The 24,715-nt window shown below is 35.4% G+C and overlaps 5 protein-coding genes across 7 annotated transcripts; 4 read left to right on the top strand and 1 right to left on the bottom strand.

Moving 5' to 3' along the window:
• The first annotated feature begins 7,513 nt into the window (after positions 1-7,513).
• Positions 7,514-11,187, top strand: LOC133681165 (calmodulin binding protein PICBP). Its single transcript, XM_062104322.1, has 2 exons — positions 7,514-10,645; positions 10,773-11,187. Exon 1 carries the CDS (start codon positions 7,773-7,775, stop codon positions 10,629-10,631), a length of 2,859 nt encoding a protein of 952 aa, XP_061960306.1. The 5' UTR covers positions 7,514-7,772; the 3' UTR covers positions 10,632-10,645; positions 10,773-11,187.
• Positions 11,188-11,841: 654 nt separating this feature from the next.
• Positions 11,842-13,749, bottom strand: LOC133681166 (protein YAE1-like). Of its 3 annotated transcripts, none has more exons than XM_062104323.1 (5): positions 13,636-13,749; positions 13,339-13,423; positions 12,660-12,766; positions 12,439-12,560; positions 11,842-12,311 (listed from the first exon to the last, which is right to left on the bottom strand). In XM_062104323.1, exons 2-5 carry the CDS (start codon positions 13,421-13,423, stop codon positions 12,005-12,007), a joined length of 621 nt encoding a protein of 206 aa, XP_061960307.1. In that variant the 5' UTR covers positions 13,636-13,749; the 3' UTR covers positions 11,842-12,004. The 3 variants fall into 3 exon arrangements, with proteins under 3 accessions (XP_061960307.1, XP_061960308.1, XP_061960309.1); XM_062104324.1 differs by lacking the exon at positions 13,636-13,749 and adding an exon at positions 13,552-13,612; XM_062104325.1 differs by lacking the exon at positions 13,636-13,749 and adding an exon at positions 13,517-13,558.
• A 1,447-nt stretch (positions 13,750-15,196) lies between these two features.
• On the top strand, positions 15,197-18,710 carry LOC133698521 (protein trichome birefringence-like 41). The gene is made up of 5 exons (XM_062121471.1): positions 15,197-15,559; positions 17,457-17,628; positions 17,713-17,888; positions 17,990-18,148; positions 18,262-18,710. The coding sequence occupies exons 1-5, from the start codon at positions 15,243-15,245 to the stop codon at positions 18,551-18,553; spliced, it is 1,116 nt and encodes a 371-aa protein (XP_061977455.1). The 5' UTR covers positions 15,197-15,242; the 3' UTR covers positions 18,554-18,710.
• A 489-nt stretch (positions 18,711-19,199) lies between these two features.
• LOC133698531 (dirigent protein 22-like) lies at positions 19,200-20,152 on the top strand. The gene has a single exon (XM_062121482.1). It carries the CDS (start codon positions 19,344-19,346, stop codon positions 19,896-19,898), a length of 555 nt encoding a protein of 184 aa, XP_061977466.1. The 5' UTR covers positions 19,200-19,343; the 3' UTR covers positions 19,899-20,152.
• Positions 20,153-23,250: 3,098 nt separating this feature from the next.
• LOC133682637 (dirigent protein 19-like) lies at positions 23,251-23,814 on the top strand. The gene has a single exon (XM_062106070.1). The coding sequence runs from the start codon at positions 23,251-23,253 to the stop codon at positions 23,812-23,814; it is 564 nt and encodes a 187-aa protein (XP_061962054.1).
• Positions 23,815-24,715: the final 901 nt, after the last annotated feature.

Consider the following 24,715-nt stretch of genomic DNA (forward strand, 5'->3'; position numbering starts at 1 on the left):
TGCATTTCTCCTTCACATATCTGTATGAATCCTATCTTGTTCAATTTGATTAGTTTTTCTGCTCAACTTTTTGCCTAATAATACAGCATGACTGTTAAGTTTTGCCCCCCTCTTCCAGCTTAATCCATCTCTAAACAAACGCAGACGATATTGTAGAAATTAAGTGTCCTCATATTTGAATGAGCTTGTTAAAGAACATGAGCATATCCTGTTTAATCATTTTTTCTATCAGAAATCAAGCAGAGATGCAAGCAGGCTGAGCAATTGTACATGGTGTTGCCCCTGCTTCGCTTGTGAATCTTCTCTAATCAACTCCAATAATCTAAATCTTAGTTGCTAACTAGTTGAGTTTTGCTGCATGAATCACTTTTCTTACCACAGTTATATTTTGGAGGTTGGAAATGTGTGTGTGTGTCCATTCTATTTCCACAGCCCCAAAGTATGTTTTCTGCAGTCACTAAAGCAGCTCCAGGCAGGCCATTATCACATATTTGATTATATTTAACTCAATATTTTAAGATCTTTGAAGTCAAGAGACTCAAATCACGGCACCATGCTTCTAATTCCAATACAGCTACCAGGTCATTAGGGTTCTTACAACATTTTTTACATCAAAAGCACTCCCAAACAATCCCTGACATAGAGATGAGATTCTAATCATTTTAATTTTTAACATTTTATTTAAAAAAAAATTAAAATGATATTATTTTAATTTTTTTTTATTGAACAGTTGAAGGCTAGGATCCTCACTCAACAGTCGACGCTCCAAGTAGATGAATTTTTCCCTAGAAGAAAACAGATGCTCATCACACATTTCCAGTCATGCCATGTTTCTTACTCCTCGAACAAAAAGCAGATTCCCAACAAGATTTTTGTCTTCCTCGTCTGATTAAAATGAAAACATACACCACCTAAAGATGCTGCCATGGATTCTAAAAAGGTTTACCAAACACTTTAATTTTTCCTTTTCAAAAAGTGATTAGGTGCCTTGATCCCCGCTTATTCATCTTACCTATCTTCAATATCTGACAGTGGTAGCCCTTAAAGCATCCTTTCATCATCTAATCCTTGACTTCTTAAGCAATGGTTGGTATAACCTTGATTGTTTATAAAATTCAGCCTGCAAGAACTCAGCCAGGATTTCTCACCAGAAAATTAATAATTCACCATTGAATCTTAAACATTTGGCCCAGTGACATTTATGATGTAGAGTTCTTATGGTAAACTTGCTGGTAATGTTCGTGGCTGTCACCTGTCAAGTCTCCACAGCATAGCCTTTGTCTTCATCACCAAATTTGGCACTTGACATCTTCTCATCCATTCTGTACAACTTTCGTGGCTTTATTTGCATGCAATTGCATTTAGGAAGCCACCTGTAACTTCTCTTTTTAGAGATAAAGAAACCTTATGTTACTTCTGCATCAAACAAAAAGTAGATTCTTGATAAAATATTTCTCCTTGACTATGCTACCTGGTTTAGCTTCTGCAAGTTGATTAGGAAAAACTCGAGATCTCAAGAGCATGACTCGGGCTAAAATTCTAGTTAAACTAGATAAAATATTAACCTCACCAAAACTTGGATTTTTAATGATTCGGTTGACCTCATAAAACCTGTTCGATCTGAATTTTAACAGATCTGAATTTTTAGTAATTCGATTAAACCAGCTAAATCCAGTCAATCTAACAACTGAAAAAAAAAAAAACAAAACGATGTTGCTTTAATAACAACAGTAGACATGAGTTTACCCAATAACTCAAATGTTGATCTAATAATCCAATGATCCGTGTTTTTTTCCGAGTCTATTACTTGATGGAGTATGACAACCATGCTCTTCGTTGTATCTAAAGATGGCACTGTGTCTTTGAAAGTTACTCTCAATCTCTTTTTATTTTTTTCTTCTCTTAAAGTTGCTTTGGTCCCTCAGTCTAATCAGCTAAGCTATGCATCTCATTAATCATTGATTAGGTTTACAATCAATCTCCAATGAGCAATTACTCATTGTCAAACCAATTCTTTAAGTAATTAATTAGCTAATCAACTTTCAGTCCCTATATGCTTTACACTATGAAAAAGGACTCTCTTTTAAGCATCTGGCACCATAGCAACACGAGCATCGTAATTTCCTGGAAAGAAAGAATCTTCACTATATCAAATGGACTATTCTTTCAAGAATGTTGCAAGCAAGCAACAGTGACAAGAGCTTGGAAGTTACTGCTTTGGAAGCATCAAGAGAAAGCATCAGCATGTAAATGATAACATCCATTTAGGCAAGTGAGCTCCTAGCTCAGCTGTCAATAATCAAGTAATCAAGTGTAAGAAGTACTTAACTAGAGGAAAAGATCACATGCAATCGACTAGGGATACAATACACATCATGTAAATATACAATCGATTAGGGATCTCGAGTTAACGAGCTCACCCCCGTGGTTTGACTCTTGAGAGTAGACCCTCACCCGCGTATCCAGCGTGTCAATGATATATGTACAAATTAAAGTAACATCCATTTAGGGTTTCATTTTCCACATTTCATTTATGAGGAGAACCAAAAATTGGCAGTAAGCCAAAATTTTACAGAGTGGCAACAAGGGAACCATTGAGAAGGGAACTGAGAGGAGGATGATTATAATAAAACTAACTAGCATTATCCAGAAAAGAAATTAAGAACTTGAATGAATATAGGGAACAAGATAACATGGGATATTTCACGGGAAAATTTGGCAGTTCTCAAAGGAAGTGTGTATCAGAATCAGACAACAGAATGTTACATGCATACCACTAAGACCTGTCTTTTAGTTTTTTTTTGCAAACTCTGATCATGGCATGGATACTGCACGCCCTAGACCTGCAAAAGAAGCACCAAACCCATTCACATCTCCTTATTTTTTTATGATGCTGTCGGCCTAGTTCCGTTGCATGATCACTAATTTTATTTTATTTTTATTTCTAAACAAAAAAAATTAAAAAAAACAATATTCACGAGCTCCCAAACAAGCACTGAACCTCCGACGAGTATTATCTAATAATAAGTTTTATGGTTTCATGATAGCAGGGGCGTAGCTAGGGGAAAGCTGGCAGGGCCCCGGATCCCTGAAAAAAAAATAATCCTGGATCTGATCCCTTGAATAATTTAAGATTTTAGAGCCAAAACTAGTAATAATTTATCTAATATTGATGTTTTTTTTAATATATATATATAGGTTGCAATCCTTATCATTGCTTTGAGTATTTTTGGACTGTTTACTCTCTGAAAAAGTTGTTTATGAAGGGAAACAAGGCATGGGATTATCTGTATAGTGGTCCACTGGTGTCTAGGCCATGCTCTTTCTGTCCATCATCGGAGAATTCAAGGCTGAATTTGTCCAAAATATAGAGAACCAGCAATAAATATTGTCAATTGTAGGGGAGTCTTGAGGACCCATGCTCATAATTTCCTTTTATTATCAATCTATTTGTCTATTATTATTATTATTATTATGTAAATTAGCAACAAACCATCCACACCAAACTAGGGTAGTATGCATTAATTTTTTTAATTTGTATATATGGCCTCGATCTAGCCTAAAGTCTGAGTCTTTGAAGGTCATATATAGAGATCATATGCCCCATTAACCATGGTGATAAAAGAGCGCTATATATGAGATAGCAAATTGTTGGATGGAAGGAGCTTTTAGAATTTATGATTTTATTCCATCAAGTTGAATACAAAAAGCACTAATTGCTGACAGTCCAGGAGTACATTACATGAATCTGATAGGCTTTAATATTGTTTAGTGGAATATAATAACTTTGTCATGAAATATCTTTTTTTGTTTTTGTTAGGGCACACCCAGAAGATCTCTACCCTTAAACGAAGCTTGATATATAGTGGATCATGGCCATATCAAATTATCAATGTTGATAAATATTTTTTTTGTGAACAGTGTTTGAAACGAAACTGCAGTGCTAGCAGCCATTAGATCAGAGTCTACAAAAAGTTGTGACCCTTAGCAAAAGGAGAGGCGAAAGGGTAGTCGGTGTCGGTGGGAGTCTACAAAACTTGAGAAAGTAAGCCCTAACTTGCAAGGTGATTCACATTTAGGGAAACTAAAGTAACTTATTAGGGTTTTGAGGAAAATATATAGTGCACCTTTTAATTATTACCTAGGCTAATTAATCAAGTGTTAGCGACATCGCCATGTAGGGTTGCTGAGATTTTTCGAATCTGGTTTACTATTGGATGATGTAAGTGTGGTCCGAGAAGAGATTTTTTATGAGGAAATTATTATTATTATAGGAAGTCTAGAGCATAATTATTAAATCTAATTTAATTGAAAAAATCATCCTGATGATCGATCGTGATCGTGAGCCTAGATCTTAACTTGGGACAAGAGATTTATTTTTGTTATAAAAAATAGATACTAAACTCAATCAAATCCGAAAAAATCTGAGTAAATCAACTTTATTTTTTTTAAATTCTTATCCTGTTTTAATTTTTTTTAATATATATATATATATAAAACGATATTATTTCATTAAAAAATTGAATAAACTGGCAATCTAGACTTTGAACTGAGTCATATCCCATGCTAAGCTAGAACACCAGCCAAGTCAAATTACATACAGCAAGCACACAGATACGTCTCCTTACAACATTGTCTGCTTGAATTTTTATTTTTTTGAATCAAATTTGAAGTCTAAACCCTCATCAGCTAAAGTCCAACAATCATTTTTAAACTCGCCTGTAAATCTTCGAGATTTTGGCCAGTATTTATCCAAAATCTCAGTTGAACTTGTCCGTATGTGCATGTGCATTTTGAAAGTCATGAAGCCCTATTCTAGTTCTTGCATAAAATTCACCCTTTGAAGCAGACACATTGCAATTTGAATTTCCTAGTGGGACACCAAATTCGTTGCAATGGTATGATCACATTTTGAAATCCCGGCCTGACGAGGCAATCCAGTGATCTATTAATTCAGACCGTGGCAGCTTAAAAACCTGGTTTTTATTCAAATTAACTTCGTTTCAGGGTTTCTATTCGACTCATCGACCTGAGATTATTAGCATGTATTTGACCCTCATAAAAAAAAGAAAAAGAAAAAAAGCAAGGACCTTAAAAAAGAATTCAAGCATGGCCCTGTGCCGTGCGAGCAAAGATTATCAATTGCTTCAGGGTCTCATGTCTTTTTATAATGGCGCCGTGCTTTTTTCATTGGAGATAGAGCAGAGGAGCGTCTGTAAATGGACCTTTAGGGAGAAAATAGACCCCACAAAGCAGCCTAATCTTGCCGACCAGTGCTCGTCTTTTGTAAAGTTCTACCGCCCAATCGTGGTGCTGGTGGCCACCCAGTCAACAGCTGATAATATAAAACAGGAAAAATCCTCCACGGTATATTCTTGCAGAAAATTCCATCCCAGAAAATGGGGTCTCATGGATTCTCTTCAAATACCATTTGAGCAGAATTGAGAAAAATATGTGGAGAAGATCGTTAGTTATGGGCCATCAATTATCATTGTACGCAGGGGACATGGCTTGCATTAGCTATGGGACCGTTAGTTATTATGGATTGTGCTAGTTTAATCCCATGATGTTGTTTTAATTTTTTAAAAATAATTTAAAGTGATAAAATCTTGATTTTGTTTTAAAAAAATAACCAGTTTGTACGACCTTATCACAAGTTAATTTAATAAATTATTTAATTAGGTTATTTTTTATTTATATTTTTGAATCTTAGTTCAATTTAAATTTTAGATTGACTCATCGAGTCCAAATTCTAAATTAATTCATCGAATTAGGTTAATCCGGGTTTAGTATTACTGATCATTCCATGAAATATACCATGTTATAATCTCAGTTTAGTTATAAAAAAATGTTTTGAAATTAACAGTTTTCATAAATATAACAATTTGGAAAGGGAAAAAAAAAGAGAGAGTAAGAGATTGTATATTTGCATAACACACATTGAACTTAGGTTTATTATTTTACTTTTCATAGAAAAGACATCTGGATAATGGAGGGAGTAATTATGTCATGAGAGAAAAGATAATGGGTCAGGGCATTTAATCATCACTTGTGTGTACATAAGTTAATGTCATTTGCATCCATGATTTTGCAGGTTTGCAAGGAAAATTCTGGACTCATATCTACAATAAGTTTTTAATTGGATGAAATAATACATTAGCTCAACTATTTTTTTTTTTGTACAATTAGATTATATGAAAAAAAACAATGAAAATCTAATAACACTGAATAAAAAAATAACATAAAAAAATAATGTATTTAAATATAAAAAAACCTAAAAAAACATTATAGATCTTAAGATAATATCTATGTACAATCCGTTCCATTGTAGATCCCTAACATAATATTTTTATGCAGGTCGTTTCATTATAGATCCCACTACTAGAATTTCAAATGGCAACAACTAGTGTATATGAAAACAATATATTAGTTTTTGGATATTTTTTTTCCCAAGGGGAACCTCTTTACCCCCTCTTATATACACATCTTGTTATGTAATCTTTTTCGGCCATAATTATTGTGTAGCACACACCAAAGCAAAATAACTACCAAGAATTGTTAGATTCAATTATCAATTGATGCAAACAAAAACAAATGATAAAAAGGTTTGTTATATGTTAAAACTCTTAAAAACTAAAAACACCATAAGTATAAGATGATTATCAAAATACTTAAATTTATTTTTCTATCTTTACTTATCAAAATGCTATTATAACCTTTTATATAAAAAAACTAGAAAACCATAATAATACTAAATAGGAAAAATCAATTAGGAAAAAAATTATATTCAAATGGAAAAAAATAAAAGAAAAATATCATAATAAAAAATATATAATTAAAAATAAAAAGCAATAAAATTAACTAAGAAAAATATCTATTTTTTTTTAAAAAGCTCATGCATTAGTATTGATGCATATGAAAGCAAATGTTAAATGTGTTTCTTACCGGTCAAAACACTTAAAGATTAAAAAAAATCATAAATATGAAAAGACTCAAAATACTTAATTTATTCTTTAATATCTCCGCTTACTAAAAAAATTATTACAATCTTTTATATATAAAAAACTAACAAACTTTAATAATACCGTATAAAAAAAATTAAAAAAAAATATTATATTCAAATTGAAAAAAAAATAGAGAAATATCATAATAAATAATAATAAAAAAATTAACTAAAAAAATATTTATTTTTCTAAAACCGCTTGTGTATTGATTTTTTAGGGGTATTTAAGAGTAAGTTTCATCATGCTTTTTGTTAAATTTTGATTTTTTTTAAATTAAATTTTTTATTATTTTTATATAATGGACTAATATCAAAAATAAATTTTAAAAAATAAAAAATATATTATTTTAATACTTTTTCAACCAAAAAATATTTTAAAAAATAATTATTACATCTCAGTAACCCTCAAAGTCATCTCTTAATCGGGTGCAGTATTTCCATGACATAAAGTCATTAATTCAATACAGAAAATGCCTAAATAAAGGGTGGAAGTCAGCATCAGACTCTTTATCTCAGCCTTGTTCAAATTTGTTCTGCCCAATGACCAATGATGTAAAACAAAAGGCCTACCCACTGAAAACAATAAGAAACTCAACAAGAAGAATCTTTAGTTGTTTGGTTGTCAAGAAGTATACATTTCTTCCTGTTGTAGTTTAATCAAATCCTCAACAAAACCACTTTCCTTCCAAAGCTAGACCTCCCCATCTCTAAGAAAACTAGCATCAAATTTCAATTCGAAATTCATGCTGCTGCTGGCTTTTCTTTGAAGATGGTGCAAAGAAAGGTACCCAACAAGCTTGGTATCCAAGCTGATCATGTTAAACCCGAGAAGCGGTTGGGGAACCTGAAACCAAATTCTTGTCAGCATCAGGATGGAAAGAGTAGAGGACCTGATATGAAGAAGAAAATGAAAAGGTCAAGATCGATCAAGCTTTCTGATATTGAGAGCTTGAAATCATCATCACCTTTGAGGAAATCCATGTCACAGCCTGGAAAGCCGCCGCCTCCTCTCAATGCTCCAACAACCGAAGCAACACCACAGAAGCAGCTTATGATCAGAACAACTGATGGTTCGCCGAATTATATGAAGTCCACCAGCAGTTCAGAGGCAAGAAAGGAGCGTTCCCTGGTGAGTCCCTTGAATACTCAAGCCGGTTCAAATGGTAAGAACTTGCATCGTAGAAACTCGGCTAGTTCGAAATTTAGCCCTGCTTCTAGTAACAAACAGGCAAGAACTTTATCAAAGACATCTAGTTTGAAGCTGGTGAGGACTCCCAGTTTTAAGCCAATGAGAGGTACTGCGAGAAAATGTTCTAGAGTAGCTCTTTGTGCAGACGTGAGTGCACAAACAACTACCTGTTCTTCAACCCTGAAGGACTCCAAGTTTCCTCCATACCTTATGCTTAATCCTGGGGGTACTGAATCAGAGGGAACTTCTGTTAAGAAGGTATGCCCATACACCTATTGCTCTCTTAACGGTCATCATCACAAACCTGTGCCTCCACTTAAGTGCTTCTTGAAGGCAAGGAGGCATTCGTTGAAGGTCCAGAAAAGCATGAAATGGGAGGTTTTATCCCCCCGTAGAGCCAGGCCATCTGGTGAAGGAACAGAAGAAATTCATGGCGACAAACCTATGATACAAGAAACTGGCAAGGATTTCTTCATTGAAATCTTCTCCAAAAATACAGAAGATAGTGCTTTTTCTGGAGAACCTGAAAGACGGATTAACGAGTCCTGTTTTTACACTAGCCATGAAGGAGCAGCTGAACAAGACAGCAACAATCAAGTTTCTGAGAGCCTGTCAGATGAATCACAAGAATCAGAGATTGATTTTGAGGAAAATTCCAATAATACAAGTGAACCAGAGATGGATGCTACAGGAGTAGAAGATGAAAGGGATGGGGATACAGACTGCTCATCGACCTTGTCTGAAGAAGAAGCAATCATGGGAAGCTGTGAAAACAGGAGTGACATTGAAGGGGAATGCCAAGCAAGTATGGATGAAGATGATAACATCTCTGAAGCAACTGACATGGAGTGGGAAGAGGGCCAACTTTCTACTTCAGAGGTTGTTACAGAAGCTGATGATTTGAACAAGCCTGATGAAGATGAATTTTGCACCAAAGTCGAGGGCACACCAGGAATCAAGAAACTTGATTGGCATGAGGATTCTGAGATCATTATATCAGACAACGCAGTCAGCAACTGCACAGAGGAAATTCTAGCTGATGAGATACTGCAAGAACTTTTTGCAGAGGAAACTGCCTACATTGATATGCAATGCAGCGATAGTGATTCTGAGTCGGATGGCATACTCCATTATTGGGAGATTCTCGAATCTATCCAAGGGGCACGGGACTTAGCTTATGATCAAGAGTCTTCAGCTGAAGATGCATCTGAGGCGCTTAACACTGAGGAGGCCAGGGAGAAAATTCAGGAGGAAGGAGCTCATGAAACGGAGAATGATGTCAATGAAACACATCCTCAACTTGGAGATGATGAAAATGATTGCACCAGAGACATTTCAGCTGAAGTTCTAAATGGTCACCAGGAGGATACATCTCTTCAAACTGATCATGCAACTATGAGGCTTCAGAACCAAATTGCTGATTCTCCTCAGATTTCTGACAAGATGGATATGGTCGGAACAAACAAAGAGGATTCCATTGATCAACAGATTGAGGTTGCGGAGAATAATCAAGATTTTGCCATTGCTGAACTCCCTTATGGTGAAGCTGGAGATGCAACAGAAGATCGAGAGCAAGTTGCCAATGCTGAATTGACATTTGAAATCCATGTTTCTGATTCCCCTCAGAGTTTTTCTGAAGCTGATCAAGATGATGCTGATCTAAATGACGATGGAAACCATATGACAACTGAAGCTTGCCAGCTTGATGTAACTGTTGAAGACAGCAGTTCAAGTCAAGATCTTGTTGCCCACAGCACTCCAACTGAGCCTCATAACCACCAATTGGATGAGCACGATGAGACAAATAATGTTCTTGAGAGCCAGAACTTATCTGAGGAAGATCAAGATGATGCTAACAAGATCAAAATCCTAACTGCCATGGATTTTGAGGCACAGAGTGATTCAAGAATGCAAAAAATCAATTTAACCAGAGATGATACAAGAGATGTTGAGAAGACAGAAGTGGAAGTCTGTAAGGAGTCAGATACCGCAGAAACCCTCCTCTCTGCCAACAATGGAACCAGCACGGGATCAAAGCGTCCATTTTTATACACAAGAGGAAATCCCGATCAAGAACTTCACGGTACCTGCAACAACAGGAAATGGGCATTCGGAGACAAGAAACCCATCGTGGACCTGGAGGAAGAGAGAGAATTCAACCCAAGAGAACCAAATTTCCTTCCTGTTGTTCCTGATCCAGAGGAAGAAAAGGTCGATCTCAGGCACCAGATGATGGATGAAAGGAAAAATTCTGAAGAATGGATGATTGATTATGCACTACGACAGACTGTCACCAAACTCGCTCCAGCTAGGAAGAGGAAGGTGGCACTACTTGTTGAAGCTTTCGAAAAAGTCTTGCCAACACCGAAATATGAAACTCGTATCAGGCATGCACCAGCAGCATTTTCTCACACAAGATCGATTCAAGCTTGTAGCTGATGTCACTCACTGAGGTAAATAAGACACTACTTTGCAGGCGTTATTTCTTTCTATTTGGCTACAGTAGTGAAAGTTGAAAAGCCATTATAGACCACTGAGAATATGTGACAAATCATTCATTCCTTTAACATTTCGTTGCAGATCATGCTGAAATGGAAGCTACACAGGTAGATTCTACCTATAATAAAAGTTGGTGAAGTAGGAAGATTATTATAGCTAACCAGGGCCCAAGTTCTAGACGTAAACTACAATCTCAGGTAGAGAAACATCTTATTCTGTTCACTTTCAGAACTTCAGAGTTCAGACAATCATGTGATGGCTAGAATGAAGATTCTAGTGCAGATGCAGTGTTCGGTAGTTTCTCCTAATCTCTGCAGATGAAGTCCAACTGAAGAGTCTTATCTATATATGTAATGGCAGTATGAAATCTGACTGAGTTCTGTCATCCAGATGATTACCATCTATAATATGTTGTTGGAGAGACTCTTCTTCCTCCAAATGTTGTTAATGTATTGTGGTTATTATGTCTAATATTGTGCAGTAACTATTGAATTTATGTTTGTGTTTATCTGATTATTTTTATCCCCAGTCACATTTCCCAGCATCCATGTCACTGTGCAATCTTTAAGAGGTTATGGATTAAACAACTTCATAACCGGAATACATGATAATGTCAGGTCAAGGTCATGATGAGACTAAACTATCAATTCCAAGAATAAACAAGAGAATAATTGTCCAGTCTCAATTAGATTGTTAAAAAGCAGAGGGACAACCATGTTGATAATCATCGGAGACTACTTCAGTTTCCATAGGTTCTGTAGTGCATGCAAACTACAACCAATGGTAAGTACAACCAGAAGATTCATTCCAACAGGCCTCATGCTAACTACATAATGTTATTGCAACTGCAGAATTCAAATCATAAACGCACAACATTGTGATTAAAAAAAATCCGAAGACTGATGGAAAACAGCTCTTGAAAACTGAAAGTTGCTTTGTTTAATTTTCCTTCCCAACTGGTAACGTTCAATCAGTCTCCCATGCATTTTTCGGTTGAAAGATTCGATACTTTGCTTACAATTTCTCCAAAATTGGCATAGATATGTTGGTAACCATAAGATGAACATGATTATAATGACTTTCATCTCTGGGCCACAACATCCAAAAGTAAATTTAAGAGAGAACATGCGGTAAGATTTGGAACAAAATATCAACAGAAAGTTCACATGCATTAAATTACTGGCAGTAAACAAACTTGCAATATACTTGGACCAAATCAAAATTGGTGATACGATTGTGAGAATTATTTTCATAATGTTACCTCTCTATAAAGAGACAACATGTAGCGCACACTATTCTGTTATGTACACAAGTTACTTTACTGATAAATGTGACTTGATAGCAGGAGACTCAAGAAGGAGTGATTGAAGCTCCCCAACATAATTTTCGAGATGACTGCAGCCTGAGCTATCTTTACTCATTCCAGATACATTAGAACTAGCCTTGGAATGCTCACTTTGCTCCTCTTCTTTCTTTCTCAATACATCATCATGAAAGAACTTAAGAGCATCTGTTGTTGAAACAGAATGCACTGTTTCATAAACGCCCTGGAATTTGTTTCTTTTTTCTTGATCTTCAATCAGCCTCTCCTTCAATGCATCTGGAAGGCAGGCAAGTGCGCTTCATGGAAATACATATCCACAAACAATAATAAAAAAGAAAGGAATTTAAAAGAAAATCATAGGAATATTAAAGCATTCATTCTACAACATAATATAATTCTTCTTTCATGTTCTTATTTCTTTACCTTGTAACACCTCTAGCAACACCCCAGTTGTATCCTGCAAGCACTGATTGTTTAAAACCAATATTGAATCCCTCTTGCGCAGAAGCTTCTTTTCCTGATATGAGGCCATCACGATATCCAATCTGAAGTCATCCGGAATGAAATAAAAAAAAGGTTTAAAACTCAGAATGCAAGTGGAAAAAACAAAAGGATGAGCAAATTAAACAGAGTTGTCAAATTACAGTGTGAAATTGATCATGTCTCCTTTGCCACTCCCGGTCCAAATCAGAATCTCTATCCAACTCCTCATCAGAAACATCCCACAAAGGCCCATCATCTTGCAAGTCACCTTCATACCAAATCCAAAACTAACTTTATTTAAGAACCACCAAATAAAATGTCATGATTCATTCACATAAATTATAAATTTCAGACATGTGAGAAACAAAGGAAAGTATGCCAAAATGGTTAAGTCAATTGTTACACAAACACAAACCAAAAGTGGCACATGAAGCAGAAAAGTAGTTTTTAAGGAACACTATACAATTGAAAATCATTTAGTTTTGTTCTTCAATCAACCCACATGGAAATTGCATATGTACATGCATCCACATGCAAGACGAAAGAGTATCAATTTGCAGCCTTTTTCTTTTTGTTTTCCTTCACTAATTCCTGGTTGTTGCTTAACATAGTAAATCCAACAACGATCATCATTCAGCTCCAAATTACTAAAAAGAAACTAATTTTCCAAGCAAAAAATAACAATAAAGAACTGAAAAACAGAAACAGAGAAAGAGCAATCAACCACAGACCATTAACTCAACTATATTAAAAAGGACATACAAAGCAACCATAATCACAAACATGTAAAGCAAACAAATAATAGACCAAAACCCATATCATAAAAATCTCTCTACGTACCACAGGCAATTGGCTCAGAACCCAATTCAGCACTTGAAAGTTGCAAGCTTTCTGAGTAAAGCTCCTTAGCAATACTACCTTCCATCTATTACAACACAAGAAACAACAAAAACCCAGTTCAAAAAACTTCAAAACAACAATAAATATTTCTCTCAATAAGCAAAATTTAGACCAATACTATTAGTAAAGAAACAACAAGGACTGAAGCTTTACTATTTGCTCTAAAAAAAAACGTGAAGTATTTATTAATTTTTTTATTGATTATTGTTCAAATACAAGAAAAGTTTTGGTCTTTACCCTTTGATTAGTGATTGAATTAAAGAGAGAACCCGAAGATTTGGGTCGTTTGTCCAAGAAGAGGTAGTTGCTAGATGGAAAGACAGTAAGTCAAGGGACAGGCGGGTCATGGATTCAGGCTGGGCCGTTCTTTTCTTTGTTAATATTAAATGGGTACGTTGTGCTTGATTAGATGGCTGGGCCTTTGGGAAGGGCTTGGTTTCCTATCATTGATGGATCTTTTAGATCTAAATCTGTTTGTTATTGCAGCCAAGGCAGGTAGCACAATATGCTAAAATATTATATCATATAGATGTATACATATTTATGGGTCGAAAATTAATTATGTAGCCTTGTTGCAGGTTTGATGGTCGAGATTTCTCGAAGAGGTTAAAGGGCAAGAAGGTTATGTTCGTAGGGGACTCTCTGAGTCTAAACAATTTTAAGTCTTTGCTGTGCTTGCTCCACGCTGCTGTGCCTTCTTCCAACACCACAAGAAATACAGATAATTATTTTACCACAGTGATATTCCAGATGAGTGATAGCAATTAATCTTTTAAATTTCATCCACATAATATTAATTTCTAATAATTATTGATTTAATTAGAACCAGTATACTCTCTCTTTTTTTATTATGTTCAAGAAGGTGAGACCATACTCAAGGACATGGATCGTATGGTGGCTTTTCGGAAAGGCTTAACAACATGGGCAAAATGGGAGTGACTACAAAGTTGTTCATTTGCTTAATTTAACAACTCTTTCACAGCTAAGAAAAGATGGACATCCAAGCTCTTACAATGGCTTTAGAGGCATGGATTGTACTCATTGGTTGTTGCAGGAGTTCTAGACGCTTGGAATGAACTTCTCTGCACAGCTATTATCAGTTAGAAGAAAAAATTACAGATCTTAGTTGCTCACATTTTGTAGCATGGCCATTGAAACTAGCCAGCTAGCTGCCATCAGTCTCATTGCAAATTCCTTGATATATCCTGTGTATTCCGTCAAATGTTTTTCTGGTTAGAATAATTTCATTGATTTGGATTAGTTGCTTTGTCCCTACTCAAGGAGTTTTTATTGCTAGATAAAGTTGCGATTGTTTTGGAGATCTCTTTGTGGGGTCTCTGATCAAGAATAGACTGAAAAGATTCCAACATTAGTTCTTGCTTTCAACTTTACTGATAAGGGACAAGAGAATTACGGGAGAAGCAAGGAATCTGAGACTATGCTGCCTCTTGAGAGAAGATTAAGTTAATGGGAGCGAGGACAAAGCTGTTAAGCTTTGTATATAGGATTGCTGGAAGCAAAGATCAATCAAAGAAAATAAGTTCTCTAAATGCAGACAGTTGTTAGCTGACACACAAGTGTAGTGGAACACAAGCATGATAGTTCCGTATGCTTGTGTTCCTGTCACATCACCAATTATATATGTAAACCTGCAAAAATGTAAGAAATTCCGTTGTCAAAACCGCGCGTATCCAATTAACCTTAATAAAAAAGAAGAAAAAATAATCCAATTGATTGGTTAATCCGAACCTTTAACAGGAATACCTGCCATATATTTATATATGAAGAGCACAGACAGGACAAACTAAGCTCTCTTGACTTTCTGTCTCCCTTTGCTCTCCACAATGATGCAATCTGGGACTAAAAGATCTTGTTGTGTCCTTTTAGCCATTTTCATGACAATTTCTTGTCTATGTTTTGCTACCTCATCAAAGAGTATTCTCCAAACCTTTACAACTAACAAGAACTTGAAGTGGAAAAAATGGCAAAAGAAAGTCTGCAATATGTATCAAGGAAGTTGGGTTCAAGACATGTCGTATCCTCTCTACAATTCATCTGCATGCCCTTTTATTCGCAAGGAATTTGATTGTCTAAAATATGACCGACCTGATCACCTCTACCTTCAATATAGATGGCAGCCTAATGCCTGTGACTTGCCCAGGTACATCCATCCATCCATCTCTCTTTTTGGGTGTGAATACTCGTAATTTTTTCTACATTGCTGTACTGTTAGTCTCATGAGTTCTTGAATCGACAAAGATACTCATTTTTCTTTTTAAAAAAGAAAGGCTTACAAGACTTAAGCGAGGATCTCCAATAATTTAGACCAAGTCTTGAATAACCAGATGATTTTTAAAAAAAAATTTAGTTTTTTTAATAATGAATCCTCACAGGTCAAAAGGGAACTTCTAGTTTCTCCATGCAATGATGTTTTAAAGCTTTTTCCAGCTTCTTTTGAGCTGTAGTTTACTTACAGACAATTGGGAAAATATGGGTGGGAATACTTTGGTTAGGCTAGCAAGTCTAGGCTTGAAATAAGCAATTCAGGAGGATGGTTATGCCTCAAGCCTCCTCGTTGTACAAGTGATCAGGCATTGATGAGAGCCACATCAAACAGTTATCTCATGAAGATGTGATAGGTTGTCGCGAAGAAATATCATGGTGTTAAAGTTATTATTATTAATATTTACATATAAAAAAGAGATATATACACAAGAAAGAAGAGAAACAAGAAATATGGAGTTCAAAAAATTAATTTTTGAGAAAGAAAAAATGTTCTTGTAACTTTTGTTGGATTTATAAAGGGTAATCATTTTCGGTTTGGTTCGGTTTTTATTAAAAAAAAGTAACTAAACTGAAATTTTTTAAAACAAAAAAATTGAAACCAGTTTAAACCGACCGGTTTCGGTTCGGTTCTTTTAAAAAAAAAATCGGTTCAAATTGGTTTGACTTGGTTTTTCAGGTCTGGCTCGGTTTTTTTCCGGTTTGGGTTCGGTTCGGTTTTTTCAGTTTTAGGCTTATAAAACCGAAACCGAACTGAACCGGTTGGTTTTTTTTAAATTTTAATCGGTTTTTTTCACAGTTCGATTTTTTCGGTTATTTTTTTTCCGGTTTTCTCTATTTTTCGGTTTTTTTGCTCGCCCCTAAATTCAAATATGATTTTCTCTCTTCTATGTCATAAACATTGTTGGGTTTGTCAACCCTAACTTATATTTTATTATCGAGTAATTATCTTTAATTATTGTGTGACTCTCTAAAAAGGTTTACAATATAGTTAAAACAGAATCCTAAATAAATAAAAAAACACAACATAAAATAAAAAATTAACCTGAAAATCCAAAAAGAAAAAGAAAAGGAAAAGGAAAGCTCAAATAGCATCTCCAAAGTCTAATTTGAGTGTCTTTTTAAGCTTGACTAGTTGTTTCTAATAACCCTTTGAACCCTCGTGTAGAACCGAAGTTGTAAAATTATCTAATAAAATTTAAATTTAATCAAATGATAAAATAAAAAATTATTATATATATTTTCTTGTCAACCTGCTTGTTTGGTGCGGATATCACTTTTCTTAGACCTAACTTTGTTCTACTGATTCATAAACAAGTATATATTTAGGCTTTCTGCATAATCTACTGGTGACAGAGCCACAACTAAATGTTCAGACTCTTCAAACCCGCGCGTCTGCATCACATTGATTGTAGCACAATTGAGAAACAAATATGTGTAGTAGCTTATTTTCTTGAAATACCTAGCTAGCTAAAGTATACGTCTTCCTTGTCTTTTAACTGAGGTTTGTGTTGAGATTTGTAGTCCAGGACGAGTAGAGTTTCTCTTTAGGGTTTTAGGTACAAGTTGAGGATTTAGTTAACAGGAATAGAAGAGAGGGGAATGCATATATTGGTCAATTACGTAGGAAACAACGGTAGTTTCATTAGTAGGAAAAATGATGCGCAATGTTATTTTTTAAACTGAAATGTATTAAAACAATGATGTTAATGATGAATTTCACAAGTTATTTTGTTCCTGATACTATACTATTTTGGAATGTGTAAACACATTAGGTTTGATGGTAAACATTTCCTGAAGAAGTTGAAGGGCAAGAAGATCATGTTTATAGGGGACTCTGTAAGTCTAAACCATTTTGAGTCACTATTATGCTTGCTTCATGCAGCTGTGCCTGATTCCATTATCACAGAGGAGACAAACAACTCTGGCAGTACAGTGACATTCCAGGTGAGTGAACTAGTCCTGGAGAGGTCTATTATAAGGAAAATAGAGTCTTACGTTTACAAAATTAATTGGAATTGAAATTTTCAGGATTACGGTGTGTCTGTAAAGCTGTTCAATTCTCACTACTTGGTAGACATCGAACAAGAAAAAATCGGCCGGGTGTTAAAACTTGATTCGCTCAAGGATGGAAACACTTGGAAGGACATGGATGTTCTAGTGTTCAATACCTGGCTTTGGTGGTACAGGAGAGGACCGAAGCAACCGTATGAGCTCGAAAAACTTGGCAGAAGTAGTAGATTTACAATTCAATTGAAAAAGAATCAAGTTGATTTGGTGTTATTGATTTTTCGGTTTCAAATTTCAGATGGGATTATGTTCAAGAAGGTGAGACCATAATCGAGGACATGGATCGCATGGTGGCTTTCCGGAAAGGCTTAACAACATGGGCAAAATGGGTTGATTCTGATGTTGATACATGTAAAACCAAAGTTATTTTTCAGGGAATTTCTCCATCCCATTACAAGTAAGGCTCTCTTCTTTTCTTGATAAATGAAGAAAGAATTAACTAGTTTTTTCCATTTCAAACCAGCACTGGTTTATACTATTTTCATGACTTGAACTTCGTCTTTGAATCAGTGGAGTGGAATGGGGGAAACCAGGAGTTACAAACTGTGGAAAGGAGACAGAGCCAGTTAGTGGATCAACTTACCCTGGTGGCTCACCACTGGCATTGCAAGCATTAGAAGATGTGTTAAATACTATCAAGAAACCTGTTCATTTGCTTAATATAACAACTCTTTCACAGCTAAGAAAAGATGGACATCCTAGCTCTTACAATGGCTTTAGAGGCATGGATTGTACTCATTGGTGTGTCGCAGGAGTTCTAGACGCTTGGAATGAACTTCTCTACATAGCTATTATCAGTTAGAAGAAAAAATTACAGATGTTAGTTGCTCGCATTTTATAGCATGGCCATTGAAACTAGCCAGCTAGCTGCCATCAGTCTCATAGCATATTCCTTGATATATCCTGTGTGTTCCGTCTTTTTTTTTTTCTGATTAGAATAATTTCATTGATTTGAAATATTTCCTTTGTCTCTACTCAAGGAGTTTATTGCTAGATAAAGTTGCGATTGTTTTGGAGATCTCTTCGTGGGGTCTCTGATCAAGAATAGACTGAAAAGATTCCAACATTAGTTCTTGCTTTCAACTGCACTGATAAGGGACACGAGAATTACGGGAGAAGCAAGGAATCTGAGACTATGCTGCCTCTTGAGAGAAGATTAAGTTAATATGGGAGTGAGGACAAAGCTATTAAGCTTTGCATTTAGGATTGCTGGAAGCAAAGATTAACCACAGAAAATAAGTCCTATATATGCAGAAAGTTGGTAGCTTACACACAAGCGTGTAGTGGAACACAAGCGTGATAGTTTCATATGCTTTGAAGCAATGAAACTCCCCATGTTGCTTGCTGAACGCGTGGGAAGGAAAGTAATCTTTCTTACAAGAGAGAGGAAATGGGCGAATAAAAAAGATAAAAAGCTGACAAAATAGGAGAAAAGTTCTCTTAGAAATGCAGCAATACAGGCCAACCCCTTCAAAAAGCAAATTTCCTCCTCTAGTGATCGTCTACTGTAAGTCTATAAGTAGTAACCCTCACAAGTTCACATTATAGTCCAGTCCAGCCATAAAGAACACACTTGATCACACAATCACAAAATGGCTTCTCACGTGGCTTGCACTCTCTTCACCCTTCACTTCATCCTATTCTCATACTTGTGCACAATCACTTGTGGGGCTTTCTATGAGGAAGTAACTGAAGCCATAGCTATCAAGCGCATAGAAAAGACCACACACCTACATTTCTACTTCCACGACATTGTTAGTGGAAAAAATCCAACAGCCATTAGAATTGCCGGCCCGGATAATTATGCCTTTGGTAACACAATGATGGCGGATGATCCGTTGACGGAAGGGCTTGAAATTTCTTCAAAGCCTGTTGGAAAAGCTCAAGGACTCTATGCCTTCGCCTCGCAAAACGATTTTTGTTTGCTAATGGTTATGAATTTTGCTTTTACAGAAGGTGAATATAATGGAAGTAGTATTAGCATCCTTGGAAGGAACCAAATCCTGAATGATGTGAGGGAAATGCCAATAGTTGGAGGTAGTGGGCTATTTAGGCTTGCTCATGGCTACGCATTGGCACATACAGTTTGGTTTGGCGAGCAAGGTGATGCTACTGTCGAATATAATGTGTATGTGTCACACTACTGAATACCCTTTTTCATGAATACGCAATTTGCTCACTTTTCATCCTCTGGGGTTAGCTGGATTTGTTTGTATTTGCAAGATTTGTACTATCTTAGTTACTGCTGAAAGCTAAAGACAGTTTTCTTTTAGCTCCCTGTTCCAAGTAATTTGGAAACTGGTCAAGGTTGTAACCGAAATCTTTCTCTGTATGTCAAAGAAATCAGTGTAAAACAATCAAATTAGCTTCCAAAAGTATAAGGACACAGAGATTGATACAAGACCGAAACTTGAATTCAAGACAACAATGGTGTTTAGGACATCCCCTGACATCAATGATGCAAAGGCTGGTGGAAGATGGTTGACGTAGACTAGGAGCAAAGGATAACAAGGTTTATTACAAGTAAAAACCCTTAAATATTAAGAATATCATAATTACGGGAAGACATTCAAAATATTTAATTTGTATTCACCCAAATCTCTCCTTGAATACAACCTAGACAACCCTATTTATCCTAGTCTTAGGTCTAAACTAAATAAGGAAAAATAAAATAAGGAGGAGCTCCTGCATCAATGATGAGTAGATGGATAGCTAGTGTTGCATAATGCTGTAAATTTTATGTTCTGTTCTTTGCTATTTTCTTACTATACGTTGTTATTGTTCTTCGAACTGGCTACTGGCTATCAACAACCTCGTTACATGCCACTATACAGTTTTTTGTGTCTGGTTATTTGTCCCTCAGGATCGATTCTTTCAAGAACAACAAAATACTCTTGAACAGGGAGCTGTAACTCTATCATGGTTTAGGATTAGGTTCCATCCTGCCTTTTGACGAGTCAAGCTGTTGTGATTTGAAACCTTTAATATCTATAGTCTTTAAAGGCCCAGAAGCAAGACATCATACTAGATCCAATTGATATCCTGTAAAATAGAGCATGAAAGTTCCTGCTTCCTGCAACATTTTGGAAAAGTTAAAAAATAGAAAAAAAATTATTAACGATAAATAAAATGAAAATTAAAAAATTGATATTCAAACATAGAAAAAGATATTCACTCTCGTTACTTGAATTTTTAACACGGTTGTGTTTAACGACTTTGCTCATAAAAATCAATTTTCTATTTAATTAAATAATAATAATAAAATTAAATACATATGAAATTGATTGAATAAAATAAAAAACAAAAAATTATTATGCAAAGTTACACATATTAAAAATATTATACAAAAATAAATATTCTTAACTTTTTTAAAATAAATCTTATTTATATAAAACATTAAAAAAAATCATAGATGAATTAGAAAAATCTCTCAAAAAATTAAATGAATACAAAATAACTAAAAAATAACAGTTATTTAAATGAGTTTAGATTAAAAAAAAAAGGGGGTATTAAATTACATATAAATTTAAAAATTATTTTCAATAAATATATATATATATATATATAAATTATTTTAAAAAAATTTTGTTAAAAAGAAAAAGTTAGGCATCATTGTGTCTGGTAAACCAAACCAATGTGTTTGGCTCATCTAGTAAGGGCTCACGTGCTTAGGATTTTAATTTTTTTATTTTAGATGGGACGGACAACATATCATGTGCCTCAATTTGTTTTGAAAAAATATATTCAGATAATACGTTATCTGACATTGCATAATTTTTTGCCATTGTGGTAGCTAGAAAAATAGAGAATGGGTTTTTTCGATCAAAAAATCGAGCTTTCAACCTATTTTTTTTTATCCAAAACACCTAGAAAACATCTTAGGTAACTTGATAAACTCATTCATGGCCTCAAAAAACCACCTTAAAACCCAAAATAAAAAATTTTACTGAGCTCGGATATATTTTTCTAGACAATTTCAAGATTAAAAAAAACTTTTAATATGAGCTCCCCTCATCAAATACAACAATTTAACATCAATTTTGGTTGTTTTGTGGTCGTAATTGGTGCCAAGAAAAATTTTCTCTCTTTAACGTTGGATTCTGATGACTTTCTCTAACATCTCTCGATCAATAGCCAAAGTATAAAGAAACTAAAGTTTGGAATCAAAATTAATTTTTTTCTTAAATTTTGAAAACTAAAAGGACCTAATATTTATAATTTGAAAATTATGGGGACTAAAATAAATATTTCTCCCAAACTTTTTAAAGCCACTCTTTCCCTCCTTATTTTTTTTTTTACTTTGGTCCCTATTTTCAATCTCACCCTCCTCCAATAAATTGATTTATAATTTGATCCAATAAGGGCTAAATTACAAAAAAAAAATGTGAATAATTTTTTAACAATGCCACATGAGAGAATCCACGATGCATTTTACATAGTGAATTCCCCCATGCATTTGAGATTTATACTTAATATTTAATTTGTAAAAGAAGAGAGAGGCCATTTGAATACAGGCTACAGGATCCGTGAGGTTTGGAAAAGAAAAGATTTGGGCTACAGCCAGCCGACTAAGGCTATGCATGTGCATCTTGGACCGCATCAGACTGATCTGGGTCAGTTTGGTTCAGGTTCAGAGCAGGTTCAAGACTGGGACTGCTTTCTATTTCAAGCCCTTCTATATGGGATCAATGGTGGAAGGTGGGAGGTTTGGCAGGAATATGACTGGTATTTAGAGATTCAAAAGGCTCTCTATTATATGGTAGAGCTCTCAGATGCTGTTACAGGCCGGCGTTGCATGGTGAATTGCTGGCTGTGTGAGAAGCTTTGAGAATGATAGACCAGATCGCTTCCAAAGTGACCTCATTGAATCAGAAAAATTCCATGGAAGCAATAGCTGCCATATTTTCTGTATCGACCTTGCTCAATTTTGGAGATTGAATCCATAGTTATATGCAGCAAATCTATCTAGTGTAAAAATCAACTACATTATTAGCATAAGAACCATGAAATTCAAAACTCAATCAGAACATACACTGTGTGTTAGGAAGAACACGTTATCTTTATTAGATCAAGCACCAATTTGCTGGAAAGTGCACAGCAATGCACAAGGTTGTTAAGAAAGCACGCATGCTCTGAGAGACCTAGTGATGCGCAATGCACTTACCAGTGTGCCATTATGGATAATAGTAAATGTAGTTCAAAGCGTGCTCTGGATCACCTAAACATCCCGTTCCTCAGGTTTCATATTTTCATGCTGGTCTCTTGCTAGTAAAAATGAAAAAGTGTTCTTTCTACATTTGGTTGCCTTATCAAAGTCATCAGATCATTCTATTGCACTTCGGTTCTTACTTCTGATGCAACAGCAAGTACAAGTTATCGTTACTTCTCCACTGAAACTCCCCTCCAGAAGCCTAGCTATGTCACACAACTAGCATCAGTTCTCGCTTACCACAATCTTATAAATACCTCCTCTAGCACTGATCAGAAAACTGCACCAAAATGGCTACCTACATTCCTTTCATCTTGTTTTTTGTTGTCTTCTCGACTTTCTTCTCTGCCATTAACAGCAAATTCTCTGAACAGTCCCCTCTAACTATAACCATGAAAGCCGTGGAAAAAAAGACAAGCCTGCACTTCTACTTCCATGACATTTCTAGTGGAAAAAACCAAACATCCACAGCAATTGCTCGGCCCCTAAACATGACTGCAGCTGCCAACTTCTTTGGCAGCACTTCTAGGGCAGATGTCCTATTGAGAGAAGGGCCAGAACCAACTTCGAAGCTTGTAGGAAGAGAACAGGGAATTTATGCTTTTGCTTCTCAACATAATGCTGTGTTGCTTATGGTGATGAATTCTGCTTTTGTGGACGGTATCTACAATGGAAGTTCCCTAAGTACTCTTGGGCGGAACGCCATCTTTGATAGTGTGAGAGAAATGCCAGTTGTTGGAGGTAGCGGGGTTTCCCGGCTTGCTCGAGGCTATGCCTTGGCAAAGACATTTTCATTTAATCTAAAGGCAGGAGTTGCTGTCATTGAATACAATGTGTCTGTTGTGTACTTCTGAACGTTTCTTATCAGTTTGCGGTACTATCTTTCTTTAATTTTACCTAGTTCTGCTTGTTGAACGTTTGCACTGTTGTAGCAATGAAATCCTGGTATTTCCTTGCATGTTCAGAATGGTACTATTCCCTGAAGTGGTATCCTATAAATTTCTGTCTTACATGAAAACTCATTCCTACCAGCTGCTCTATTTTTTAATCCTATAAATAAATTTGATGCCAAGTCAAGGCAGCAGCCCTGGGAAATTGGAATGACCCGGTATGAATTGCTCACCTTCGAACTGTTGTTCCCTTATCATGATATGATTTCTACATAAACATATAAACACATGAATCAGTATATATTAAAGAAAATCAACTTACAGATTTGTTAACATAACATGAATTTCAAGATATATATTGGGACAATGATCGACCCTCTGATCTTAAAACAATTTGTTGTCTGCTCTCTGGTATGATTATCAGGTCTACTCAATCTCGAGAATAAACAGAAAACAAAATTCATAAACGTAACTCTCTCAAAATAATTATGAGAAGGAACAGAAAATTTGACAGAAGGGTTGGGATTTGTTGACAGAATAGAACAAAAAATTGAGAGAGAATTCTTAAATAGGAAGGTCTGACAGGGTTAGAAATGACTAACTTCTTCTAGAAAGGAGGCTCATGTCGACAGCAGGCAAATGGCAGGGCACTTTGCTAAATGGGTAGTGGAAATACTCTGCTTCAGGCAGGATGCCAGATTCAAGATTATTTAGAAAAACAAAAAAAAACTTGGGTCAGTTTAGTCAGGACCAGCATGTTAAGTTCACCTATGAAATTAAATTTCTGAAGTTCTATTTTCAATCTATTTCATAATCAGTTTGATGTGTATCAAATATAGTTTAACACAGCCTAAACAACAAGCTA

This window comes from Populus nigra, chromosome 1, assembly GCF_951802175.1.
Source record: "Populus nigra chromosome 1, ddPopNigr1.1, whole genome shotgun sequence".
Lineage (NCBI taxonomy): Eukaryota > Viridiplantae > Streptophyta > Magnoliopsida > Malpighiales > Salicaceae > Populus > Populus nigra.

Bases quoted from the DNA above. Each gene is read 5' to 3' on its own strand.
- LOC133681165 (XM_062104322.1), top strand. From the start codon at position 7,773: ATGGTGCAAAGAAAGGTACCCAACAAGCTTGGTATCCAAGCTGATCAT.
- LOC133681166 (XM_062104323.1), bottom strand. From the start codon at position 13,423: ATGGAAGGTAGTATTGCTAAGGAGCTTTACTCAGAAAGCTTGCAACTT. The intron at 12,767-13,338 runs GTACGTAGAGAG...TTTGGTATGAAG, and splicing joins TTCTGAGCCAATTGCCTGTG to GTGACTTGCAAGATGATGGG. The intron at 12,312-12,438 runs GTAAAGAAATAA...ATTTCCATGAAG, and splicing joins GTTGCTAGAGGTGTTACAAG to CGCACTTGCCTGCCTTCCAG.
- LOC133698521 (XM_062121471.1), top strand. From the start codon at position 15,243: ATGATGCAATCTGGGACTAAAAGATCTTGTTGTGTCCTTTTAGCCATT. The intron at 15,560-17,456 runs GTACATCCATCC...TAAACACATTAG, and splicing joins AATGCCTGTGACTTGCCCAG to GTTTGATGGTAAACATTTCC. The intron at 17,889-17,989 runs GTATGAGCTCGA...TTCAAATTTCAG, and splicing joins AGGAGAGGACCGAAGCAACC to ATGGGATTATGTTCAAGAAG.
- LOC133698531 (XM_062121482.1), top strand. From the start codon at position 19,344: ATGGCTTCTCACGTGGCTTGCACTCTCTTCACCCTTCACTTCATCCTA.
- LOC133682637 (XM_062106070.1), top strand. From the start codon at position 23,251: ATGGCTACCTACATTCCTTTCATCTTGTTTTTTGTTGTCTTCTCGACT.